The sequence below is a fragment of the Alosa sapidissima genome, chromosome 5 (assembly GCF_018492685.1).
Source record: "Alosa sapidissima isolate fAloSap1 chromosome 5, fAloSap1.pri, whole genome shotgun sequence".
Classification (NCBI taxonomy): Eukaryota; Metazoa; Chordata; class Actinopteri; order Clupeiformes; family Clupeidae; genus Alosa; species Alosa sapidissima.
Window position 1 is genome coordinate 29,044,695 of NC_055961.1, and position 20,377 is coordinate 29,065,071.

The window sequence follows — 20,377 nt, forward strand, 5'->3', positions numbered from 1 at the left end:
TGATCAAAAATCTTGTTTCTGTTTTTACCTTTTTTCATAATTGAATTCCTTGTTTTCTCACAAAAAAAAAACCTGAAAATGATCATACGCGTGATCTCACAGGGGTAAATGACAAATATAAAATAAATGGTGTCTATATCATTGGTAATTGAGCTAAAGTAAACACCTGTTAAGTAGTTTTTCATAAATTGTTATGGTTGTGTTGATTTAAAAGCCTAATAATGTTGTGGGTCCAACAGACCCGGGAACATTGGCTGTGTAACAAAAATATGAACACCTTACAAGAGTTAAACAATTGTGTCAATTCAGCTATTTCACATCAGAATTTACATTGAAGTAAGAGGAACCTGGATGAAGTATTGCAAGGGTGATGATATGCTTGCTTGAGACTTTAAACCATGGGTAAAATAAAGCATATATTATTGGGTTCATGCAGGAGTTGAGATACACAATCCATACAAGACATTTAAATAGATAAGATAATGAGTCAGGGCCGTATGCAAAAATGCTTAAATTATATGGCATATAGCAGAGCAAATAAACTGTAACGAGTATCCCTATTGTTTTTGCAGCTTTACGGCTGGATTTCTTACTTCTCATTGTGTCCTTGTTACCAGCCCTTTCTCTTTCTGTAACAGAGTTAATCACCTTTGTATGATACTTAGCTGTACAGAATATTTTCATGTTTAAAATTATAACCGTGGAACAAGGCACAATGAATGACACAAAAACATCACCAACAATCCATGAGAAACTGATTGTTGTGAACAGACACTCTCCGTGACATGTCCTGTGAGGCTCCATTTCAGTAAGGTGGTCATAAAGCAAGAAGAACATATAAAGTAGACAAATACACCAGCCTAGAACAACAATTATAACTACTTTGTTGTGTGTGACCTTCAATGAGTACCTTAAAGGATCACTGACTGCAATGAAACGATCAATGGAAATTAAGACAAGGCTGCAGAGAGATCCTGAAAAAGCCACAGAATAAATGAAAGGGAATATGTTACACAGCGTGTCCCCAAAATACCAGCATGTTTCAATTAATTGTGACCCTTCCACAGGCATGACAGTCAGTCCGATAAATAAATCTGCCAGAGCAAGAGAGAGGATGAGCAGGTTGGTTGGAGTGTGAAGCTGCTTGAAGTGAAAAATCGAGATGATCACCAGCAAATTTAGAAGAACAGTGGATACAGATATTGATGACAAAAATATGTACATGATGATGTATAGTGCCTGTGGCCTGGCAAACTTTGTACATGAAGAGTTCAGGGCTGGATAGCAGCGATTAGCTCTCCAGGGGTCTTCCATTACCGTGACTGGTTGTCCTGACGATAATATTGTCCCAGCTTGGCAGCACACCCAACCTTTCTACTGATTACTCCAGATACTGACCTTGTATTTATATGTTGGTGAAACAATGGCAGCTGTGAAAAACAACTTTTCAGATTCTCATGTGGATTGCTATCTATTAATAACAAAGTCTGGCCCACCCATAATGATCAAACATATAATGGGATGTCATTGAAGTTCCTGTGGGTGCAATGGCCAAATACTTTAGTCCATATAGTCCATATAATACTAATATGTAAGGTTTTTTATTGCATGTGAGCATTTACTTTCATACCAACTTCCTAGTTTGGCATTATTGAGATATGTTGAGCATACCAAGAATGTCCCAAACACCCAATTATCCATTTTTCTATCCAACATTACATTACACTAATACAAAATCAGGATACAACTCTAAATTAAATCTTAAATATGCATTTATTTGACTTGCAAAAAAAAGATTATTAGAAAATTGAATATAATTTTCCAATTTCAATAGAAAATTGGAGCGGACCTCTTGACTGCCTCTTCTCTTTTCGAGATACAGAATATAGGAGTTCGTAGTATATAGGAGATCATACCAACTTCCTGAATTGTTGGTCAATGACACCAAAACACCGGGGCACATGAAACTTAATGGGTATGTAGCCCCACTAGACTTTTTCAGGAAATAAGCGTTTGTCAAACATGCGCACACAGAATCACACACTCCTGAGTCCTGAGTCCTTTTTCATAGTTTGGCTGGTCCTGCAGGTGTGACTTCAAAATATAGATATCAAAATATATATAATTTAACATGTTAGTCAGTATGAATTGACATGAATTCTACATGAGACATTACCGTCTACAGCCGCGAGAGGGCGCTCTAGGCTTGTGGAATGAGATCAGTAGCTTGGTGAACTTGCGACAGGTCAGACATTGTTTCGTACTTAATGGCGGCCTTACATTGTACGATTTTGGTCTGTTTTCACAGTCGGACAGAAATCATAGGAGTTGTACTGGAATCGCTGCGCGCTCCTGTCACTTAGATCGTTAGTTAGTTCGTTTTTAAGCTTAATTTACCTTCATTTAACAGCTTCAGAATCATTGGAATGGTTATATGACTTTTTTCGGGTTGAATTGTGGCCGTCTTGCTTCCCCCTAGCGCCTGTGAGCGGAAAAACCACGCTTGCAACTGTGGGCTGACGGCCTCGGTGTCAGGAATTATAACGAGTGTAACAAATTGCTTTACTGCATTCAAATACACATACACGCCAGGCACCGGCTAGAAAAAGGTAGCGATGGAGTTTCTCAGACATTCGTCATGACCGAGCCAGTGAAAAAGAAGCAAAAACCGAGAAAACAGTAAGGAAATTGCCAATACTGCATAGTTTACCTTTAAGTGTAAGGTGCCAATCTTAGCGGTTTCTAGTCTTTCTAGTCGTGGCTCATGCAAATAGTGACGTGAAGAATATAAAAACAATATAGTTACCTCTCTCCAACACCAAACAGGAAGGGGCAAAGTAGGTGACAGCTGTAGCCTATATGTCAGACACCAAACAGGACGAGGACCACAAAAGCGTCACGTTCAAAAGTTTATTTAAGGGTTGGGGGTTAAGGGGGTTCCAGGGGGGGTACAGGAGTTCCAAGAGTCTGCGTGTGTGTGTTCCCCCAGTAGCCGAACAGCGATGGCAGGAGCTGGATGATCCGGGAAGTCCTGGGGGAAGCACACACACAACAGCAATTGAAACGAAGCAGCAGTACAGTCAAGGACTAGGCGGTATTCGTAGAAGAGGGACGGAAGGCAGGTCAAGATTACCGGGGCTGGAGAACACAGAAGTAGTCGAGCGGGTCTGGGATCACAGGCAAAGAGTCAGAGGCGTTTTCCAAAACAGGCAGGTAACTGGTGCTGGTTGCAGACGATCTGACAAGTGTGGACTGAAAAGCAAGGCTTTATATACAGGACATGATGAGTGGTGAATGCAGTGCAGCTGGTAGGTTAACGAGGGTGAGGCAGAGCAGAGCAGGAACAGGTGGAGGTCATCAGACTTCAATCAGCACGTGTTACCAGGCAGAGAGAGAGCTCATGACAGAACCCCCCCCCTAAGGGACGGCCCCAGAAGTCCCCAAGAGTGACACCACGTCGGGAGGGCGGAGGGGAGCCGGTGGAGGGCTAGAATTCCTCCGAGCGGTCCGAGTGAACCTCCTCATCCTCGGAGGGAGCTGGAGGGTCGTGGACAGAAGACGGGACAGGTACCGAGACAGGGTCAGGGTCAGGCACAGGACAGGAAGCCGGGCGGGCAGGACGGTTAGGGACCCCTCTGGGGCGGCCCCTACGGATTGCAGGTTGATCAGGATGCAGACGGTGGAAGTCGGCGATGAGTGTCCGGTCCACAATCCGACTGGCTGGCACCCAGGTTCTCTCCTCAGGTCCATAGCCCTCCCAGTCGACGAGATAATGGAGGCCCCTACCTCGCCGTCTGGACCGAAGCAGGCTTCGAACGGTGTACACCAGCCCACCGTCAACGAGGCGAGGAGGAGGAGGAGGAAGCGGCACGGGGACCAGCGGGCTTTCATGCGTCGGCTTGACTTTCGAAACATGGAAAGTAGGGTGCACCCTCATGGAGGTTGGCAACTGGAGCCGGACTGCGGTTGGGCTGATGACCCTCTGGATAGGGAACGGGCCGAGGAATCGAGGTGCCAGTTTACGCGATTCCACCCGCAGTGGGAGATCCTTGGCTGACAGCCACACCTTCTGGCCAACACGGTAGGCGGGTGCCGGCGATCTTCGGCGGTTAGCCCCAGTGGCATAGCTGACAGCTGACTTGAGTAGCGTGGCACGAGCTTGTGACCAGGTACGACGGCAACGGCGGGCATAGGCGAGGGCAGACGGGCAGGACACATCTCCTTCCTGGCTGGGGAACAGGGGGGGCTGGTAGCCATACACACACTGGAAAGGTGACATACCAGTGGCAGAGCAGGTGAGGGAGTTGTGAGCATACTCTATCCACATCAGTTGTTGTGCCCAAGCCTGGGGTTTGCGAGAAACCATGCACCGCAGCGCCTTCTCCAGCTCCTGGTTTGCCCGCTCGGATTGACCATTGGACTGGGGGTGGAACCCAGAGGTGAGACTCACTGTGGCCCCTAGAAGACGGCAGAACTCCTTCCAGAATGTAGAGGTGAATTGCGGGCCTCGGTCAGAGACAACATCCCTGGGCAGCCCGTGTAGACGGAAGACATGATCAAGAACAGCCTGGGCAGTCTCTCTGGCAGATGGCAGTTTAGGGAGGGGAATGAAGTGTGCCATCTTGCTGAACCGGTCAACCACAGTGAGAATGACCGTCATCCCACCTGATGGTGGGAGGCCAGTTACAAAGTCCAAGGAGACGTGGGACCAGGGTCGTGTGGGCACAGGCAAGGGCTGGAGTAAACCAGCGGGGGGCCGAGTGGAGGACTTGTTCTGATTGCAGGTGGGGCAGGCACGGACAAATTCTCGGACATCCCTTCTCAAAGAAGACCACCAGAAGCGCTGGGCAAGGAGATGGCAGGTGCGGGCGGAGCCCGGGTGGCAGGCAAGGCGGGAGTTGTGTCCCCACTGTATGACCCGGGACCTCAAATTCTCTGGGACGAAGAGACGACCGTCTGGGCATGCACTGGGACTGGGATGGTCACGGAGGGCCTCTTGAATTTCCTCCTCGATATCCCAGGTCAGGGCAGCTACGACGCAGGGATCGGGCAGAATTGATGCAGGTTCCTGGGAAGGGGCGTCATCCTTATGAAACTGACGGGAGAGAGCGTCCGGCTTGGTGTTCCGAGAACCTGGGCGGTATGACAGGGTGAAGTTGAATCTGGTGAAAAACAAGGCCCAGCGGGACTGTCTGGGGTTAAGACGTTTGGCATTGCGGATGTATTCGAGGTTTTTGTGATCGGTCCAGACCAGGAACGGAACTGTGGACCCCTCCAGCCAGTGACGCCACTCCTCCAGGGCAAGCTTGACAGCCAACAGCTCACGGTTTCCAACATCATAATTGCGCTCTGCAGGTGAAAGCCGGCGAGAGAAAAATGCACAGGGGTGCAACTTGTTGTCCTCCTCTGCCCGTTGAGAGAGTATGGCCCCGACTCCCACGTCTGAGGCATCCACCTCGACAACGAACTGCCGGTCTGAATCCGGCATCTGGAGAATGGGGGCAGTGGTGAACCGGGCCTTGAGGGTATGAAAGGCTGTGTTGGCCTCTGGGGTCCAGAAAAAGGGGTGTTTGATGCTGGTCAGAGCTGTGAGGGGAGCGGCGACGGAGCTGTAGTTCCGGATGAATTTCCGGTAGAAATTGGCAAAACCGAGGAATTGCTGCAACATCTTCCTATTCCCCGGAACTGGCCAGGAGGTAACTGCCGAGACCTTTGCGGGGTCCATATGGATATTGCCTTCAGCGACGATGTATCCCAGGAATGACACAGTCTGAGCATGGAACTCGCATTTCTCCGCTTTGACATAGAGCGAGTTCTCCAGGAGCCGCCGAAGAACCAGCTGGACATGACGGGTGTGTTCGGACAGAGTTCTGGAGAAAATTAAGATGTCGTCCAGGTACACGAAGACGAATTTATTCAGCATGTCCCGCAGCACATCATTCACCAGCGCCTGGAATACCGCTGGGGCGTTGGTGAGACCAAATGGCATTACCAGGTACTCATAATGGCCGGTGTGGGTGTTGAATGCAGTCTTCCACTCGTCACCCTCCCTTACTCGCACTAGGTGGTAAGCATTTCTAAGGTCCAGTTTGGTGAAAATAGTGGATCCCTGGAGCAACTCAAAAGCAGAGGTGAGTAAAGGCAGAGGGTACCGGTTCTTCACTGTGACATCATTCAGACCTCGATAATCAATGCAGGGGCGAAGAGAACCATCTTTCTTTCCCACGAAGAAGAATCCGGCACCAGCAGGAGAGGAAGACGGGCGGATGAGTCCAGCTGCCAGGGAGTCCCTGATGTAATCCTCCATAGTTTTTCTTTCAGGAGGGGATAGTGAGTAGAGGTGACCTTTGGGTGGAGCAGTCCCAGGGAGGAGATCAATGGCACAGTCGTACGGACGGTGTGGGGGCAGAGATGTGGCTTTGGTCTTGTTGAACACCTCTCGGAGACCATGGTAACATTCAGGGACATTAGAAATGTCGGGGGCAGTGCTGGGGGGTACTGAGCCGGGGGGCAGCGCGGCAGCACGCAAACAGGTCAGGTGGCAGGCATTTCCCCACTCTTTCACAGTTCCGGAGGCCCAATCGAGGTGAGGATTGTGGAGACGGAGCCAAGGGTAACCCAGGATTAGGGGTTGGCCTGGAGAGCTGAGCAGGTGGAAGCGGATGGTCTCTCGGTGGTTTCCTGACACCATCATTGAGATGGGGGCTGTGACGCTGGTAACTGTGCCAATTACGTGACCGTCCAGGGCCCGGGCTGGAACAGGAGTGGACAAGCGATGGCTTTCCAAGCCCAGCTGACGAGCAAGTCCTGTGTCAATAATGTTTGCTTCTGCGCCAGAGTCCACCAGGGCTGCCAGGGTGTGGGTGGAATCAGACAGGTGAAGACAGACTTGGATGAGGGGTTTACGGCTGATGGAGGGCTGAATGTTCATTGAGCTCATCCGGATTCCTCCTACATCTGGTGAGCTCCGGCTTTTGCTGGACAGGTGGCGACTCGATGACCATCACCACCACAGTACAGGCACAAGTTGGAGGTGATGCGTCGCTGGCGCTCTGCAGGGGTTAGGGAGGCGCGGCCGATCTCCATCGGTTCAGACTGGTCCGGCTGGCTAGATGGTGTGGCAGGTGCGGACAGAAGGGCAGTTGGAACACTCCGTGTGCTAGTGGATGGACTCTGGCGCCCTCTCTCACGACGGCGGGCCTGGATCCTGCGGTCGATGCGGACAGCCAGAGCAATGGCTTCATCAAGAGTGGGGGGTTGATCATGGGAAACCAGCTCGTCCTTTATGTAGTCCGCCAGGCTGTGGAGGAAGGCATCCACCAATGCTTCCATGTTCCAGGAGCTCCGACTTGCCACAGTTCGAAAGTCAATGGAGTAATCCGCAACAGTCCTTCTGCCTTGGCGAATACTCATCAGGATCCGAGATGCCTCGGCTGTTGTGGATTCCAAATCGAATACCTTGAGCATCTCCTCTGCGAATAGGTTGAAGGTTGCACATGCTGGGGTCTGGCGCTCGAACTCCGCCGTTCCCCAGAGTCGAGCTCGGCCCGTCAGGTGAGTGATCACGTAACCGACCCTCGCCCCTTCAGTGGCAAAAGTCCTGGGTTGCAGGGTAAACTGGACACGGCAGCTCGTCAGGAACGCCCGTACCTGGGTTGGGTCGCCGCTGAACCGCTCTGGATTGCCGATCCTGGGTTCTGGGGCTCCGGCAGCCACGGCAGCAGTGGACTGGGCAGGAGACTCGGGTGCTGGGCCGGTGAGCAGGCTGGCTGGGGCTGGGCCGGTGGGAGCAGGCAGAGGAGAAAGGTTGGTGAGAAGTTGAATGATCATTGCAAGTTGTTGCTGTTGCTGCTGGAACTGCTGACGCTGTTGGTAGCCGGCTTGAAGTAGGGAGGCAATGTCAGCAGTGTTGCGGTTGGCCTCTCTCTCTGTCTCTTCCAGGCGTTGCATGGCGGTGGGTGGTTCTGGTTCGTCGGTTTCCATGCTGGTTCGACCGTGCGCTGGGTCCATGTTTGGTCAGATCGTACTGTCAGACACCAAACAGGACGAGGACCACAAAAGCGTCACGTTCAAAAGTTTATTTAAGGGTTGGGGGTTAAGGGGGTTCCAGGGGGGGTACAGGAGTTCCAAGAGTCTGCGTGTGTGTGTTCCCCCAGTAGCCGAACAGCGATGGCAGGAGCTGGATGATCCGGGAAGTCCTGGGGGAAGCACACACACAACAGCAATTGAAACGAAGCAGCAGTACAGTCAAGGACTAGGCGGTATTCGTAGAAGAGGGACGGAAGGCAGGTCAAGATTACCGGGGCTGGAGAACACAGAAGTAGTCGAGCGGGTCTGGGATCACAGGCAAAGAGTCAGAGGCGTTTTCCAAAACAGGCAGGTAACTGGTGCTGGTTGCAGACGATCTGACAAGTGTGGACTGAAAAGCAAGGCTTTATATACAGGACATGATGAGTGGTGAATGCAGTGCAGCTGGTAGGTTAACGAGGGTGAGGCAGAGCAGAGCAGGAACAGGTGGAGGTCATCAGACTTCAATCAGCACGTGTTACCAGGCAGAGAGAGAGCTCATGACACTATATGATTATTTTATACATCTTTATACATCTTTAGTCGGCTCTTTCATGTGACAGAACAACTCTATATCGGTTAGGGATGCTGCAGAAAAAACACGAAAAAATGATTTTGAGTTTATAGGCTATAATTTCAATTCCTGTTGATATCTATTGCACGATGGGTAATAATTTAACGGAATCTAGTTGCAGTCTTGTAAATGGTGACCCTGCAAGATCTAAACGATTTATACAGACAGTACCTTCAGGAAGTTTACCATTCGCCGCCATCTCAAATTTAGTCACGATAAGTCGAGTGACGAGTACGAATGACTGGGATGATAAGGAATCAGATTCCAAAAATAATTCCTTGGAAATGCATGGATTCCAGTTGCTTCCACAGAATTATTTTTGGAATCTGATCCCTTATCATACCTGTTCCCATCCCATACCATGTGTGACTAAATTCAAGATGGTGGCGAACGGTAAATTTCCTGAAGGTACTGTCTGTATAAATCGACTTTTTCAAAGTTCTCAATGTCTTGTTTTAAATGTTAGGGCCCTCGGAAGTCTACCAATGAAGTGTGGGGCTACTTTGAGCCTCGTATATGGTGTAAGACAGTGTAGGCCGATGCCCGAGGCACCCCCTTTGAAAACCTGTTAGTAGCATCGGCTAACTAGCGCCAGATTTCGGAGTGCATTGGACAAGCCGAGATGAGCTATGAGACATAAGTTCACACTCGGTATCATGTTTCAACACACTTTAGGTCAATATCACACCGGAATTCTCCTTTAAGCCCAAAAGTTAGAGGGAATTGGGGGGTGTCAACACCAGGAAAATGTATTAAATATTGTTATGTAAATGCACAAGTTCTGCGCACTTTCAGTCAGAGATTAGGGCTTGCATTAAATATGCCACTCCAAATGAAACGCGTCTCATAATAAAACACACATAAGAAATAAAGGCCTGCCTCAAATACAAGCCTGCCCCAAATAAAAGTCTGTGCTTTGCGCAGCCTAAGTAAATAAAAGACCCCGGCCATAATTTTAGGATGTACAATAGTCTGTCTCTTCAACATTCCTCACCCGTAATCCAGACATGCATGAGAACATTTGAAAACAAAACTCAGCCATAGGTTATTTTGAGAATGATGAATTTCTCTTCAGCATTGTCCTAACCTTTAAAATGAGGCAGATATGACAAGGCATTGCAACATTGTTTACAGAAATACACTAAGGTTGGCTGCAAAGATTATGCAGGCTGTTACGATTGACTGACACATGCACGCACACACACACATTATCGAAATCATACGACAGACGCTTTAGGCTTTTTACCAGGGCTGTCAAGCGATAAAAAAAAAAACGTATTAATTTCATATTTTAAAATTAATTAATCTAGATTAACCCTTACAAGCCCGACCATTCTAATTTCGTTAAAATTTTAACGATGACCAATCATCTAATATCTCAGCTGTCCAATGACTGATTTTATTTCTGAAATCTTCCCCGTAATGCTGACAACATAAGCTTCAATTTGATATGATTGGTTAAGGGGTTTATGGCGCGAAATGTTTTGGATACTTGAAGATGAGTCGTGAAAAAAACTTTTCACTTCAGTCGTACATTTTAACATGGACCGCCAGATGCCACCTGCACTTCGTTGGAGTTTACCTCGACTGGAAACCACACAGCTGGATAAACTGAGGTAATATATATTTTACATCGTTTCTAGTTATGGTTAATCTTAATTTGTAGTCATAAAATCATGTTATTTGACAGTAATATGCTTTCTCATCAGCGTCAACATTATGGCATAGCGGGGGCTAAGTGCATCGTCATGTAACTTTAGCTAGCTGCATTACTCTGAACTGCTTGCAGTATTCTCGTTTGCTTTTTATATCAGTTATTTTCATTTGACAATTTCATTTAAAAACCTGTTAGTATATAACCTGTAAGTAAGTTTGTTTTCTAGTACCAATTTGCTTGTTAGGTAAGCATTATATTGGCAAGTCAGTATAGCATACCAAAGCTGAATAAATCAATGGGCGCCGCGTTTCTAAGTTGCGTTCTCTTACATGAAATAAGTTGAGCGATATTTTTACTCCTCTCAATATGTAGTTGTAGAAAACAAGATGTGAAATCACGGATTCTGTCAGAAATGTAGTGCTAATTAACGTATTGCCTCTCATCTGGTTGTTACCTCGCTAGGCAGTTTGTAGTGAACTGTTTTACCTTGCTTCTAAATGCCAAACATCAGACGTGCTTGTCTCAACATTTTCTAAGATGGCATGACTTGATATTCTACTCTTCTCAATATGTAGTTTTATAGAAAACATGATGTGAAATCACATATTATGTCAGAAATGTCATTATTGCATTTAAGCAGTTAGTTACTAGGTGAAATGTAATCTGTCTTTATCTTAATGCCAGCCAGGCAATCAGATTTAGGGTAGCTAAACCCATGTGTAATAAAATGACTTTTCATACTTCTAAATATTTTTGAGTTACTCAAAATGCTTCAATAGTTTAGGCTACCTCTTGTGTATGTATGTGCACACACGCACACATATGTAGTTTTGCGATTTTATTTTTAATTAATAAATGTATTACATTTGTATGATTTTACTGTTGTTTCAGATGGAGGATGACAAGACCTACACAGACCTCCTTGCAGGCCTGAAGAGGTGGCTGACTGCTGATGAGCTTGCGCTCACAATGTTGAAGACCATGTGAGGATGGAGGAAGAAGGTATAGATTTAGGTGGCGTGCGTAGGGTGGTGTAGACTGCCACTAAAACACTGAAATAGACTTGTTATGTTGATTTTTATGTTGTTGTCCCAGGCATATGTGGTTTTACCAACCGGAACGGGTGGGAGGTTGTGCTTAGTAGGCCGTTGTATGCAAACACACAGTGCAGGGGCATGGGACGAAGAGACCCCAGAAGAGTTTCACAGTTTTCTGGGATTGATCATTGACATGGGACTTCACTTCCCTCCCTAATATCCATTGCTACTGGGGAACCAAGTCTCTGAAGGGATCAGGGAACGTTGACCAAATGAGAAATACATATTGTGTACACTTTTTCTCCATTGACATTGCTGTTTCAGTAGTTTCTTATTATTTCAAGTTTGGCAATGCAGAATCTGGTGTTGAACCTAGGTTCGGTAGCTACAGCCAGAAAGATTTTGGCGAAAATCTATCACAACAGCTGGCAGGCATTTCCGTCAAAATTTCAGCCTCGCCTTCAGCTGCTCCAACTACTACTCTGTCATCTTTTCATCAAGTACATATTCCTGTACAGCAGGAGCCAAAGAAAAATGGTTGGCTTTGTTATAAAAACAATACATAATAACACTAAAGTAGCTTGTATGGCCTGGAGTTTAGCGGTAGGTGACTGCTTTTTTGGTAAACAAAATTGCTGTCAGATTTGGCATTCTACAGAAGGGGATGCGTTTCGTTATGAGTCATAGGTCCTCTGTGTTTAACCTTCAGGTTCCCCACCCCACCTTTCCCTATCCTCCTCTGTGTGTGTGTGTGTGTGTGAGTTTGTGTTTATATGTGTATGTGTTTATTCTCAACAGGCTTGTTCTTTGTAATCCACTTTCAAATGTTTAGACACATTGATTTTTGAGTGATGTTGAAGTTGATTGTATTCCTAGCTTTTCATAAATAATACATTTTATAGATGTATATCATTTTCATATTACACTAATTTATATAAGGAAGTTGTATCTGTTGAATCAAATGTATTCTATGTCTCTTCAGAATTGATCTTCAATAAATATACAGTATACTTACTTCCTGTATTACTGGTAAGGTACATGTTTTTCTTTTATATATCATTATTGTTGACTGTAGCATTTGCTTATATACAAATAAATGGTTTATTCTTATGGACCAAATAAATCTAAACCATTGTGTCTGACTTCATTATTAGTTTTTATGCATACTTTTATGTTTTTGGTGAGAAAGAGAATGTGAATTCTGTCAACATTCTAAATCCCGTTTCCTGCATTTTTTTACACTTATCACTTAATTTATCATAACTTTTGAAAGGTTAATGATATTCCAATTCAGTCTTTTTTGTTAAATAGCCCACAACTTGCTGCACATGTCATACACTCTATATTTTTCTCTATCTCATATAGAAATATGATGAAAATTCATTTTTATGCGAATGAAATTCAATTTTAACGAATTTCGGTATACATTTGGAGAGGATTTTCAAAGACTGTTCATTACTATATCAACATTACCATATGTATTTTACATCATTTGATAGAACTGACCCTTCTGATTACAATGGTATGTATATCCCATTGATGGTATGTATTATACTCAAGAAATAAGGTTTTTTGTGTAAGGAGGTCATCCAGCACCAAAAATGGAATGTTCGGCACGGGCACGAAAGGGTTAATCATGATTAAAAAGTAATTTTTCTCCCTAAAGCTTCTTAAATGGCATATTAAATACAACATAACTCACAAAATAAATGAGTAGGCTAACCACAAAGGTAAAAGTAAAACACTTTTATATTATTTAAATGATAATAATGATAGTAATTTTGTTTTAAATTATTAATTTCTTAAGAAATACTACTCATTTGATGCTGTTTAACTCATTTGTAAATGGTGCACTGTCACTTTAAACCCATCGTGTCCACACATTCACATAATGACCTTTTTACCAGCTCCATTCAATCCTGCACTCTAAACATGAATGTGTTAAAAACAACACAACATTTGTTGAATTTCAACACATCAATGAGTTTTCTTTGGGACAACACAACTTGTGTTAATGGTGACACAGTTGATGTGTAAGCATCATGAAAAAAGAAAATGCTATTTACACATTAGTGTGCTCGGAATTCCAGTTATCCAACACAATTATGTGTCATTCCACAAGGTTAAATCAATATGAATAAAGATGAAGATCCAAGTTAAAAAATACTTTGGAATGTTTATTTTTCATATGTCAACATTAACATTGCCTTCAAGTTATTCATAAAAATACCTTTATCTAGACTCCCCTAGTGTGTTTTCCCATTGGTTAACGCCTCGTGTTCTCCTTCAGAGAACCGTGGTTATGTTCATAACCTTTACGTTCTCTTTCAGTTGAACTACTCGGCGTTAACCAATGGGAAAACACACTCTTACCTTACCCGGCTAGGCTGTCAGAGCAGAGCTGTTCCCGAGTAGAGAATTCACGCGCGCTGCCTCGAGCAGAGCGCCTATCATGTATCGTCCTGGCCAAGTTGTAGACAAATAACAGTCTCCCACGAAAACGCGGAAAACACGAAATCGGGGGCTGTCGGTGAAACACTAGAAACACAGCCCTGTCCCCACTCAACACACACCAAATGCGCGTGCAAAAAACGGGGGGCCAACTCCGGTCCTGACCATGTAAATGCCACAGCAAGCCTCCATGGGCCAGCCTTGGCTCGATATCACCTGCCGCGATAGCTGTAGTGTGTCGGGGATAACCACGTCCGGCCGGAGCCTTCTCGAGTCCGGCCGGGTTCCCCTTCGCACCGCGCCTCTGAGGCTATGTCACCGTGCTACAATCACATGCCACTGACAACACTGAACAAGCCACAGACGCACTCGCGGTGTTCAGGCTGTAGTAACGCGCAAATGTGTCGCCCGTCGTCCAACTGGCAGACCTACATATATCCTCGAGCGCGGCCCCCTTCCAGACAGCCCAGGACGCCGCCACCCCTCTGGTGGAGTACACCCTTAGATCGCCCGGCTCCTGCCACCTCATAAGCCGCTGCTATAGCCTCCACGATCCAATGGGAGAGCCTCTGTTTAGAGAGGGGTTTCCCTAGCGCTTGTGCACCAAAACAGACAAACAGCTGCTCAGTCTCCCGTAGCGCACTCGTCCTTTCCGTGTAGACCCTCAGAGCCCTGACCGGACACAGGCTACAAAGCCATGGCTCTTCCTGCTGGGCCTCTGGGCCAAAAGCGGGCAGCTCGATCACCCTCAAGCTCGCCGAGGAGGACAGAATCTTTGGCTGATAAAAGGGGTTAGGGTGCAGAACGACTTTCGAGTCATCCACTGCGAATTGCATGCAGGCGCGGATGAGCGCGGAGCGCTGAGATCCCGCATGTGCAGGAGGCCGAGGGGAACCGCATGTGAAGCCGCCGCCATTAGCCCCAGAAGTCGCTGACATTGGCGCACGGTGACCATAGCGTCTCGGCGAAAAATGCTGATGCAGTGCTGAAGGCCTGCCCGACGTGCCTGAGACAATGTCACTGTCATGCCCACCGCATCAAACTCCAGTCCTAGGTAGGGGATTACCTGCACGGGCGTGAGTCGGCTCTTTGCCCAATTCACCTGGAAACCTAGCCGCTCGAGATGGCCAAGCGTCTCGGCTACGTGCAGTTCCAAAAGGGCCCTGGAGTCTGCCAGTAAGACCCAGTCGTCCAGATAATTCAATATGCGAATACCTCGCCTCCTGAGAGGGGCCAAAGCTTCCTGAACAACCTTGGTGAAGGTGCGGGGCGCTAGAGCCAGCCCAAAACATAAAACCGAAAACTCCCACACCTCGTCCTCGAACGCAAAGCGCAGGTATTTTCTGTGCCGAGGATGAATCGGAACATAAAAATATGCATCTTTCAAGTCTATCGTGACCGTCCAACCCCCCTGCTGCACGCTCTGAACAATGCGCTGCAACGTCAGTATCTTGAACGGAATCTTTGACAAGTATGTGTTCAGCGGCCGGAGGTCCAGAATGGGCCGAAGGCTGCTATCCTTCTTGGGAACCAAAAAATACTGACTACACCCCCTCCATCCACTGGCCCCGCGGCACCTGGCGTATGGCCTGCTTGGCCGCCAGCTCCCGGATTTCCCTGCGGAGCGCTAGGGCGCGTATGGGCGAAACCCTTGTCCGCCTGACACCCGTGAAGACGGGAGGAGCACGGGCAAACTGCGTATGGAGAACCCATTGGGAGTTTGTGCACTTCCGCCACTCCGCAATGTGATCCGCCAGACACGGCGGCCGCGGGCCTAACCCAGGCCGACCCACTCCAGACGGGGCATCCACGTCCGGAGCCACCAAGCCTGGGGCCGGCTGTGTGTCTGCCGCCGGCTGCAGCGCCGCGGCAGGCACACGGGCTTGGCCGTGCCTCATCATGATTATTGATTGATGATTTTTTTTTTTTTTTTGGGGGAGTTTTTTCAACAAGTTCTTGTGAACACAACAGCGCAACTGCGCATGAACTGTCACTTTGGAGAACCCTGGCACGCTTGGGGAACGGCTCGCCAACCTCCCGTGACCGTCCCAACAGTCAGCTCGCCTGAGGCTGGCCAGTGGGGGCTGGGCGTGAAGCAGACCGCTCTCTGCCCCGCTTCCAGCCTCGCCTTAACTGCCCGTCCTGCCGCGGCGGGTAGCTGCCCCTCTGTTGCCCAGGCGACCTCTGCTGCTGTTGTTGCTGCTGCTGCCGCTGTGGGTGTGGCGCACGCTTGCGTCTTGCCCGCACACGGTGCGTGGCCATTGTCGGCGCCTGTGCGGTGGGGCGGGAGATCCCTTCTCGCCGAGGCAGAAAACTCTTTAGCGCCTCCGCGCTCTTCTGGGTCGCCTTGAAACGCTCCCTCATGCCGGTCATCGTCGGCCCGAACAACCCCGAGGGGGTCAGGGGCGCGTCAAGTAGCGGGATATTCTCCCTGTCCGGCAGCAGCGACAGCGTAAGCCACAGGTGGCGCACCAGCACCACCAAATTGCCCTGCCCTGCGCCAGAGCAGCACACCTCGACGCTCGCAGCGAGAGGTCCAGGGCCTTCCGCCACTCCAGGGGCGGGGCCAAAGGCCCCTCCTCCTCGGTGGCCAACCTCATGCTCTCCCCGGCGTATACCTGGAGAACCGCTGCTGTGTTGAGGGCCCGGCAAGCCTGCCCCACACAGGTATACGCTTTGGAGGCCTGGCCAGCCGTAACCCGACAGGGCTTGGACGGCAGTACCGGCGGTCCCCGGGCCGATGCTCCCTGGGGGCAAAGATACGCCGCCAATGTCTCCTCCACCTCAGGGAGGTGAGCCAGCCCCTGGTCCTCCGCCCCATCCAGGGCAGAGAAAGGGCCGAAGTACCGGGGACCGGGATGAATACGGCTTCCCCCAAGATTTCTGAACCTCCGCCAGAAAATCGGGGAAGGCTGGGAGGGGGCGGGATCTCTTCTCTGGCCGGTGCTCATAGAAAGAGCCGTCCATTAAGGACCCCTGGCGCTCCGGCCACTGAATGAGACAACGTGATTGTCGTTGGCCGCGGCGGCTTATTATAGCCGAGTCGTTTTCGCGCCAACAGAACCTTAGCAGGACCTGTAAGAGGACTTCAGTGCAATCACGTGATCGTGGAATGTATTCCCATTGGTTAACGCCGAGTAGTTCGACTGAAAGAGAACGTACATTAGCATTTAGTCACTTCAGTGTTGCAGTTTTCAGACGGCTGACGGCATTTCGACGCTAAACGTTAACCAAAGACTTGATCTTCAAGCCTACACCCCCTGCTTAGCTCATTTAGCATAAATAACTAGCTGGTCTAGCAGTAATTCGCCTTGGTGTGACCGCGAATATCAATCATTGTGTTGGGGGGACGCTGAGGTAAAGTCACCTGTGAGAGGTCGGGTTAAGCCTAATTTATGGCTTATTGAGCACTTTTTAACCACTTATGTCTATAATTGAAACATAAACTCACAAATCATCCACTTACCTGTCCATTTGATTGGTCCTTTCAACCGTGTAGAATTCCCTGCTGTACCAGTGTTGCTCATCTTGAGATGATTTCGTTGAAATGTTGTTGGACGAACTTCTTGGCCGATAGAAAAAAAAAAAAACTTGGCCGTAGGCGTTTTGTGATTGGTCTTGATGTTGACACATATTTTGTGTTGTAGAAGTTAAATCACGCAACACATTATTTGCAGAAATTGACACAACATGTGTTATTTGGCTTTCTACACATTGAATGTGCAAGAAAACAACACATTCTTTCTTAGAGTGTGGTGTGCTGAGATTTTTGTTTGACAGCTGGATTTAACCCTGTCAGCTATAACACAGTCTTACCAGTGCCATGCTTTGTACCTTTGTATATTCTGTAACAAGCTCAGCTCGAGCTGTCACCAAATTAACGTCATCGGTTCATTAAAACGTACATTCACAGATATATCTCTAGCCTGCTTAGATTTATTGAAGTGCTTTGGTGAGGGTGAGAACATGAAAAAGAGAGAGAGAGATAAGCCCATAGGCCAGAGTCTATAATTGTCCAAACACCGCTGACGCGGCACAACAAAAAAGGCAGAAAAACGTGCAACAAGCGCTGTTTCAGTCCATTAAACAGAGCGGAAAAGGTAACGAAAAAAACTCTGTATTTTCAATATCAATCAGTCGAAAAATGAAAATAATCCACGGCAATAATAATCCATAAATCCGAGGGTATGTCAAGGCAGTCTTTGAAACTCTGCAAGCACAAAAAAAGGAAAAAGGACAGATCTCACCTCGAAATCATCTCCAGGATACGCGGAAAAACCAGTCATGTATTCCTTATTATCAGGCGTAAAGAAGAGGATAAATCCAGTGTGTGAATCAACCAAAAGGAGGTTATCAGAAGCGCAGATCGCCTTCTACCCCTGTTCATTCATTCATTCTTCCTCCCGGCTTTCTTCCTGCGTCCCGTTTAAAGGCACACTATGCAGGTTTTTTTAGTTTAATATGCAAGTTTTTTCGCTTAATTTACCTTCATTTAACAGCTTCAGAGTCATTGGAATGGTTATATTACTTTTTTCGGGTTGAATGGTGGTCGTCTCGCTTCCCCCTAGCGCCTGTGAGCGGAAAAAAACACCCTTGCAACTGTGGGCCGGCGGGCCGACGGCCTCAGTGTCAGGAAGTATAACGAGTGTGACGAATTGCTTTACTGCATTCAAATACACATACACGCCAGGCACCGGCTAGAAAAAGGTAGCGTAGTTTCTCAGACATTAGTCATGACAGAGCCAGTGAAAAAGAAGCAAAAACCGAGAAAACAGTAAGGAAATTGCCAATTCTGCATAGTTTACCTTTAAAAAGCAAACATGTGATTTTCCGAGAGCACAGCCATAGGGCCAGAACAGGAAAAGTGGGTGAGAGTGAGCGTGAAAAGGTGAGTGACAGTTCTGGACCCTATCGTTTGTTTCAACTATACTTGCCCTGGATCACTGACTTACGCCCATAGTCATCAAGATAGCTAGCGAACTATAAAGATGGTTAGAGAGAAAACGGATTTTAAAGAGCTCAATACTACCTGGCCAGGTTTTTAAACAGTACATTATAAAGAGAAGGCAACTTTTATAGTGAGAGAGTTAGGCCTATTCCATATGAAGAAACATTTAACAAATCTGTTACGCTTTACAACAATAAATAAGACTTGTCTAATATCAAAATATGGCTATTTATGTGGCGGATGCTACAATTATACTAGCTGTAATAGAAATATTGTTCATTAAAGGTTTTCCAAAAAGATAAGATGAGCCTTTTATGTCTCTTAGGTAGAGAAATGTTGGGTAATCAAGAGAGTGTGTTTACACAAATTAGAAAAAAGTCACAGAAGGTGAATAAATACATATTTGCCTTTACACATAATTAGATTTATAGAATAGAAGAATATTTGCTACAAGCGATGCAGATGTAAAGCTTCCTTGAAAAGGGATGCTAGCATAATACGGCATATAGCTGAGCAAATAAACAAGTATTCCTATGGTTTTTGTAGCTTTACTGTTGTATTTCTCAATCATTCTGTTTGCATGACCAGCCTTTACTCTTGCTTTGAAAGAGCTGATCACCTGTGCCTGATGTTTGGCTGTGCAGAATATTTTCACATTTAGTCCTATCACAATGGAACAGGTGATGGCAAATGAGACAAGAAGATCAAACACAATCCATGGCAGGTGAATAATAAATAGACACTGGCATGTTCTATGTGGATCGGGATAAAGGATGTGATCGTGTAAAATCAGGAGGGCACACGCCAGAGAAGCACACCAGATCAGACACACACACAGGGCGCTTTTCCTGTGTGTCACGCTCAGAGTATACCGCAGAGGATCACAAACCACAATATCAATGGATATCAAAACTATGTTGTTCATAGACACAATAACAACTGCAAATGTAATGTAGGGAAAAATGTAACAGAAAGTGTCCCCCAGATACCAACATGTTTCTATTAATGTGATGCTCTCCACAGGCATAACGAACAGGCCAACTAGTAAATCTGCTACAGCCAGAGAGAGGATGAACAGGTTCGTCTGAGTGAGTAGTGGCTTGAAGTGAGAGATGGAAATGATCACCAAGAGATTGAGGAAGACCGTAGATACAGATACAGATAAAAATAATATATACATTATGAAGTATCCAATTGGTGACCTGGTATCCTTTGTGCATGAAGAGTTCAGTGCTGGAAAACAGTAATAAGCTTTAGTGAGGTTCTTCATTGTTGTGGCATTTGTGGAAAATATTACATACAATCCCAAAGATGGAAGTCCCCTTGTTACAAGCTATTGCTCTGTTTTCACTTGTGACCGTCAGTCACTGCGCCAAATTGTAGGGCACTGTGTGTTTTTTATATACAGCATGAACACTGCAACTCTGTCGCGCTCTCTCTCTCTCTCTGTGCGCATACATGTGGAGTGAGTGGACGGAGCCGGTGTTGCACCAAATTTTGTGACCTGTCGAAATTTGTGAGTCTAGAGGGCACTATATGAATTTACCGAGTTGTACTGACACATTGACGAAGCACTTACGCAAATAACGTAAGACAGGGGTCCCCAACCTGTTCCATTTGTGTTGTGCATGCATTACTTGAAA

The 20,377-nt window shown here is 46.9% G+C and overlaps 2 protein-coding genes across 2 annotated transcripts; both read right to left on the bottom strand.

Annotated features, from left to right (window-relative positions):
• Positions 1 to 309: 309 nt before the first annotated feature.
• On the bottom strand, positions 310 to 1,314 carry LOC121709765 (trace amine-associated receptor 13c-like). Its single transcript, XM_042093369.1, has one exon. The coding sequence runs from the start codon at positions 1,312 to 1,314 to the stop codon at positions 310 to 312; it is 1,005 nt and encodes a 334-aa protein (XP_041949303.1).
• Positions 1,315 to 19,143: 17,829 nt separating this feature from the next.
• On the bottom strand, positions 19,144 to 20,004 carry LOC121709766 (trace amine-associated receptor 13c-like). The gene has a single exon (XM_042093370.1). The coding sequence runs from the start codon at positions 20,002 to 20,004 to the stop codon at positions 19,144 to 19,146; it is 861 nt and encodes a 286-aa protein (XP_041949304.1).
• Between the last annotated feature and the right edge of the window lie 373 nt (positions 20,005 to 20,377).